We start from the raw sequence: 7,304 nt of genomic DNA, 5'->3' as shown, positions 1-7,304 counted from the left end.
CTATCCCGACCTCCACGCGGTGCCAGCCGGGATACGAGTAACTAAGGGAAGATCGGGTAACCAACCCCGGTGGGAACTTGGTCGTATGCTAACAGGGAAGGAGGGCTCTTTTTTGAGTTTCCGAGCGTCTGTTCTCCATGTTAGGGGCGGCTCAAAACGGCGTCTGTACTCCAGGTTAGGGGCGGCCGACCAACGTCCCCGTGCCAACGTGGGACTCTAAACAGTGTTGTGCACGATGGTCCTCCGGCGAGACAGGGGGTTGGTGCGCAGGCCTTACAAGCCGCCACCGCAAAACGCTGTAATGTAATGAACGACGAACAAAGAAACTCGAACTGGAACAATCGATACAGACCTACGCAACGAAAAAGGACTAGAGATTGGAAACTCGGGACGTGGAATTGCCGATCGCTCAATTTCCCAGGGAGCACACGAGTGCTCTCCGAAGTATTGAAACCCCGCAGATTCGACGTCGTAGCGCTGCAGGAGGTGTGCTGGAAAGGCTCAATGGTACGTACGTTCCGGGATGGTCATACCATCTATCAGAGCTGCGGCAAAACGCATGAGCTGGGGACAGCTTTCATAGTGATGGGCGAGATGCGGAAGCGGGTGATTGGGTGGTGGCCAATCAGCCCTCGAATGTGCAGGTTGAGAATCAAAGGCCGGTTCTTCAACATCAGTATCATAAACGTGCACAGCCCTCACCTCGGAAGTACCGAAGACGACAAGGATGAATTCTACGCGCAGTTGGAGCGTGAGTACGACCACTGCCCAAAACATGAAATCAAGATCGTCATCGGGGATTTCAACGCCCAGGTCGGCCAGGAGAAGGAATACAAACCGGTGATTGGAGGGTTCAGCGCCCACCAGCGTACCAATGAAATGGGCCTGAGACTTATCGACTTTGCCACCTCCAAGAACATGGCCGTACGTAGCACATGCTTCCAGCACAGCCTCCTACACAAGTACACCTGGAGGTCACCAAATCAAACAGAGACTCAGATCGACCACGTTCTGATTGATTGCCGACACTTCTCAGACATCACCGACGTCCGATCCTACAGGAGCGCTAACGTCGACTCGGACCACTACCTAGTGATGGTTAAGATGCGCCCAAAACTATCCGGAGTTAATAATGTTCGGTACCAACGCCCGCCCCGGTTAGACCTTGAGCGATTGAAACAGTCTGACGTCGCCGAAGACTACGCGCATTCGCTCGAAGCTGCGCTGCCGGATGAGGACGAGCTGGAGGAAACGCCTCTCGAGAACTGTTGGAACTCCATCAAAACAGCCATCAACAGCGTAGCCGGGAACGTCATCGGGCACGTGAGACAAACCCAACGGAACGAGTGGTTCGACGACGAATGTAGGAGGGTGATGGATGAGGAGAACGCTGCGAGGGCGGTTAAGTTGCGCAGTGGCACCCGTCAGAACGTGGAAAGACATAGACAGAAGAAGATGCAGCGAACCAGAATCTTCCGGGAGAAGAAGCGCCACCTGGAGGAGGAGGGGTATGCAGAGCTGGAAAACCTGCATCATTCTCAGGAAACGCGAAAGTTCTACCAGAAACTCAACGCATCCCGCAGAGGCTTTGTGCCGCGAGCCGAAATGTGCCGGGATAAAGACGGTAGTATTCTGACGGGCGATCGTGAGGTGACCGAAAGGTGGAAGCAGCACTACGACGAACACCTGAATGGCGCGCAGGCAGAGGACCATGGCGGCGGAGAGAGCGATCCCGTCGGTGTGACAAACGTGGAAGACGTACCAGCCCCAACGATAAGCGAAGTTAAGGACGCCATCAAGCAGCTGAAGAATAATAAATCGGCTGGGAAGGATGGTCTCGGAGCGGAGCTTATAAAGATGGGCCCGGAAAAGCTGGCCAGCTGTTTACACCGGCTGATTGCAAGAATATGGGACATAGAACAGCTACCGGAGGAGTGGAAAGATGGGGTTATCTGCCCTATATATAAAAAAGGCGACAAATTGGACTGTGCGAACTACCGTGCGATCACTATCTTGAATACCGCCTAGAAAGTGCTTTCCCGAATAATCTTCTGCCGACTCTCACCGCTAGCCAACAGATTCGTGGGAAGTTACCAGGCCGGCTTCGTAGAAGGCAGGTCGACAACGGACCAAATCTTCACAATACGGCAGATCCTCCAAAAATGCCGTGAACACAGAACCCCCACGCACCACCTATTCATTGATTTGAAAGCCGCTTATGACACCATCGACAGGAAAGAGCTATGGAAGGTAATGGACGAAAACGGCTTTCCCGGGAAGCTCATCAGACTGATAAAGGCCACGGTGCATGGGACGCAGTGCTGTGTGCGGATTTCGGGTGGATTGTCGAGCCCATTCGAAACCCGCAGGGGGCTTCGACAAGGTGATGGCCTCTCCTGCCTGCTGTTCAATATCGCGCTACAGGGTGTGATGAACCGGGCGGATACTAACACGCGGGGCACGATCTACAACAAATCCAGCCAGTTCGTCTGCTTTGCCGATGACATGGATATTGTCGGCAGAACAACTGCGGCGGTGGCAGAGCAGTTCGCCAGACTAAAACGCGAAGCAGCGAAGGTTGGATTGCTGATAAATGCGTCCAAAACCAAGTACATGCTAGCCAGCGGAACCGAAGCCGACCGGCAACGCCTAGGCAGCAGTATTGTGATCGACGGCGATGAGTTCGAGGTAGTCGACGAGTTTGTCTACCTCGGCTCACTGGTAACTTCGGACAACGATACCAGCCGTGAGATCCGGAGGCGCATTATCAGCGGTAGTCGTGCCTAAAGCCTGTAACACTTCGAATCCGGGGGACATGATTTAGGTCTATCTCGGAGTTGGTTTAACTTAGAAAACATGTGAAGTAATCAAAATGAAGGTATTTTATTGCACTTTAAGAGAAAAATATGGGAAAATTATTCCGTCGGTTGTCTGATGAAATCTCGAACTTTCTTCGGAATTCGCGCCATCATTTTCCGCACACACACTTGGTCCACCTCAGCGGCTAGTTTATTCCAGTTTCTGGCCATTTGTGCACCATTCCGCATCACCTTACCACTCTTCTTCATTTTCCTTTTCATTGTTGCCCAGTAGTTTTCGATTGGGCGGAATTGTGGACAATTTGGTGGGTTGCTCCTTTTTGGGATGAAATCCACCTTGTTGTCACGGTACCACTGAATCACCTGTTGGCTGTAGTGACAGCTTGCCAAATCCGGCCAAAACTTAACAGGACCTTTGTGTGACTTAATGAACGGTAGAACTCGCTTTTCGAGGCAGTCTTGCTTGTATACGGTAGAGTTCATCGTCTTGTTCGTGATGAAAACCTTGGTTTTCCGTCCACAGCTGCAAATTCCTTGCCAGATCATAAGTTTCCGTGCAAATTTATCAGCGAAAACAAACTTGAATTTAGCAGGGACATCACCCCGTGCTGTGGCGAGATAAAATTTCGTACCGGGTAACTGGCCAAAATCCATCTTCACGTATGTTTCGTCTTTCATAAGCAAGCATCCTTTTTACCTCGTCAGAACCTTCTCGTACAGCTTTCTAACGCGTGTTTTAATGACTAGATGTTGTGTAAGTGTCCTTTTTGGGTGCTTAAATGCAAGGAAAAAACAGTAGCCTCTTCGTAGACAGATCTTCCGGGCAGTACTTTTGCTGGTACCATATTTTTTTGCAATATCTCGAACCTAAAGTCCAGGATTTGCTTCGATTGATCTTAAAACCTTCCAGTTCAGCTGCCGATTGTATGTTCCACTACGACGTCTACTCTGAATCTTTCAATCTACGGTATTGAGTTCCCAAAAACGGTAAAGCACAGCATATATAGTTGATTTTGCAAATTTTTGTGTTTTTGAGATTTTTAAAGTAGACCACGTGGTGTTTTCGACGTTAGTGTGCAGAATTTTTTTTCTCCTTTCGAGTTCCATTAAGCATAACTTTCTAACAACTCCACGTATCAAAATGAAACTTTCAGCACTGAAAGTTGAATGTTTACTGAAGACATAGCTGTCAAAACATTTCAAATCCGACCACTAGGGGCGCTGTTCTACAATTGACAATTCCCCCGGATTCGAAGTGTTACAGGCTTTACTATGGGCTCCACAGGCAACTGCGGTCACGCAGACTTAGCCTCCGTACGAAGTGTAACCTGTACAAGACCCTCATATGGCCGGTTGTTTTCTACGTTAGGAAAAACAGCAGTTGACCTAGAAAAGACGCGAGCGCAGTGAAACAGCTAGCCCAACACTTTGCGTGGCGCGTCACGCCACGGTTGCGCACCAATAGGGTGACGACGCCCAGAACGGCTAGGCTAGCTGTTTTAGGCTATAAAGGGCCACCGCACCTTTGGCGCGGCCTCTTTCGTCGGTCATAGTTAGTGCCAGTTAGTTAGTACAGTTGTTAATATACGGATAATAAATCGACCACAAGTCGAAGAAACCCATAACTCTATGGGCATGAAACGTGGACCATGCTAGAGGAGGACCGGCGAGTACTCGGAGTCTTCGAGCGACGAGTACTGAGGACGATCTTTGGCGGCGTACAGGAGAACGGAGTATGGAGGCGAAGGATGAACTACGAGCTCGCGCAACTCTACGGCGAACCCAGTATCCAGAAGGTGGTCATAGCCGGACGGATACGCTGGGCAGGGCATGTTGTAAGAATGCCGGACAACTTCCCTGGGAAGATGGTGTTCGCCTCAGATCCGGTAGGGCGGAGACGACCAGGAGCGCAGCGAGCGAGATGGTTGGACCAGGTGGAGCGAGATTTGGCGGAGAGTACTCGGTGTCCCAGGGACTGGAGGGCGGCAGCCAGGAACCGAGCTGACTGGAGGGAAATTGTTCGTCAGGCCATGTCGTAAGACGGAAGGCCAAGTATTATTATTATTAAACCGGTTGCAGGAAGTACTGCATGGTCCGGCTTTGAAATGTGTGCAATTGTTGATGCCAGATTCAGAAAATGTTCCGGAGATAATTGCGCGTCTGAAAGAAAATTTTGGTGAACCAGAATTGGTTTACAATGAGTTACTAAATGATCTTCAGAAGATTAAAAGAGAATCAAGAAATATAGTCATTGAACTCAGTAATGCCCTAGAAAATCTGGTGAAGAACGTCTTATAGATGGGCGAAAACAATTATTTGCAAGATCATCGGTTGGTGACAGAATTGGTAAAAAAGTTACCATATCCCATTCAAATGAAAAGGGCGGATTACGTTTGTAGCGTTGAAGACAAACTGCGGGTACAAACTTTGCAGGATTTGAGCGACTGGCTGAAACCAATTGCAAAGTCCGCCAAGATAGTAATGGGAAACTCACCGCAGATTCAAAAAGGCAATGTTAACTACCATGGATCACACCCCGACAAGGAAGGAAAAAGGGCGTTATGTCCAATATGCCAGAAGTCACATTCCATTACTGACTGCTTTAAATTCAAGAAAATGAAACAGTACGACCGAATGAAAGTTGTGCAAACAAACAACCTTTGCTTTGGTTGTTTAATGCCTTCGCACAATTTTTTCAAGTGCAAGAAAGCTAAAAAATGCGGAATAAACGGATGTGAAAAGAAGCATCACAAAATGCTGCATCAGGTATCGAACATTGAACATTTCGATAAACACAAGGATATACAATCGGTCGAAATTAACAAGGAAGCAGTAGAAACAGTAAATAATCATCATGCAAGGGAAACATCAACAACCTTGTACCAGGTTCTTCCAGTCACTTTGATAAACAAAGATAAGACCGTTAAAACGTATGCGTTTTTGGATCCAGGTTCATCTCTAACGTTACTAGAGGAAAACATAGCGCAAGAGCTAAACCTGAAAGGTGAAATAGTACCGCTACATTTAGCATGGACTCAGGACTTGACCTCAGAACAAGAGGACAGTAAGCAAGTTCAATTGAAAATTAGAGGTGCGACAAAGCAGAGTTATAGATTAAAGGATGTTCGCACGGTTAAGAACTTGAATTTGCCTATTCAAGAGTTGGATTATGAAGAGCTATCGGGGAAATATGCTTATCTTAAGGGATTACCAATCAAGAGCTTCGAAAAAATTCAACCAACTATATTAATTGGATTATTGCACAATCAGCTATTGCTCGCTGAAAATAATAGAAGTGGAAAACTTGGTGAACCAATTGCGATGAAAACTAAGTTAGGTTGGTTGATATATGGAAAATTATCAACAAATCCCACATTAAACCACTCGATGGTGATTCAAGAAGAAGACCCAATGAGAGAATTGATGAATCGGTTTTTTTCAATAGAAGACTTCGGGGTTAAGCCTGTCAAGGAACTGCCGAAATCATTGGAAGAAAAAAGAGCCGAAGAAATTTTGAACAACACTCTTAAATACAAAAATGGTAGATATGAAGTTGGATTGCTATGGAAACAAGATGAGTTTGAATTTCCAGAAAGTGCAACCGCAGCTATGAAAAGGCTGAAGTATCTCGAAAAGCAACTGAATGGCGACCCCGCTTTAAAGGAATGGGCTATAAAGACTATTCAGGACTACGTCAAAAAGGGGTACGCAAGAAAATTAGAACCAGTAGAAATAGTAGCTAGAGTAAAAACGATCTTCCACTTACCTCACTTTATTGTTATCAATAAAAACAAAGAGATACCAAAACCACGTTTAGTGTTTGACGCAGCTGCCAAGGCTAATGGTCATTCATTAAATTCTGCTCTTCTCTCCGGGCCGGATGCTACAACATCTCTATTTGGCATTTTGATAAGATTCCGTGAGGGTAGGTATGCAATTTGCGGCGACATAAAGGAAATGTTTCACCAAGTGAAAATAAGAAAAGAAGATCAAAATGCGCAAAGATTTTTCTGGCGCGACTGCGAAAATCGTTTTCCAGATGTTTATGTAATGCAAGTAATGACATTTGGGTCAACTTGCTCGCCATCCTGTGCACAAGCCGCAAAAAATACTAATGCCCAAAGATTAAGAAACAAATATCCGCTTGCATTGTCACCGATTATTAATCAGCATTATGTTGACGACTATGATGATAGTTTCAACTCTCTGAAAGACGCGAAAGACACAGTGGATCAAGTTATCAAGGCCCACGATGAGGGAGGATTTTTTATCACCAAGTTTTGCTCAAATAGTAAGGAGCTGCTTGCTTCAATACCTAAGGATAGGATTGATGAAGATAAAATCAAATTTCTCGAAAATAAGGAAGACAAATCCTCTAAAATACTAGGTGTCTACTGGAATGCAACTAAAGATAATATTGGTTTCAATGTGAAATTAGATAGACTTCCGAAAGAAGTAATGGAAAAAATTAGAAGACCATCTAAA

At 46.5% G+C, this 7,304-nt stretch overlaps 1 protein-coding gene across 1 annotated transcript; it reads left to right on the top strand.

The window, feature by feature from the left end:
* The first annotated feature begins 504 nt into the window (after positions 1-504).
* On the top strand, positions 505-2,028 carry LOC131214225 (uncharacterized). The gene has a single exon (XM_058208603.1). The coding sequence runs from the start codon at positions 505-507 to the stop codon at positions 2,026-2,028; it is 1,524 nt and encodes a 507-aa protein (XP_058064586.1).
* The last annotated feature ends 5,276 nt before the right edge of the window (positions 2,029-7,304 follow it).

Source organism: Anopheles bellator, unplaced genomic scaffold, assembly GCF_943735745.2.
Source record: "Anopheles bellator unplaced genomic scaffold, idAnoBellAS_SP24_06.2 scaffold00291_ctg1, whole genome shotgun sequence".
Taxonomy (NCBI): Eukaryota; Metazoa; Arthropoda; class Insecta; order Diptera; family Culicidae; genus Anopheles; species Anopheles bellator.
The sequence above is the reverse complement of the archived record's forward strand: the minus strand, read 5'-3'. Positions and strand labels throughout refer to the sequence as shown.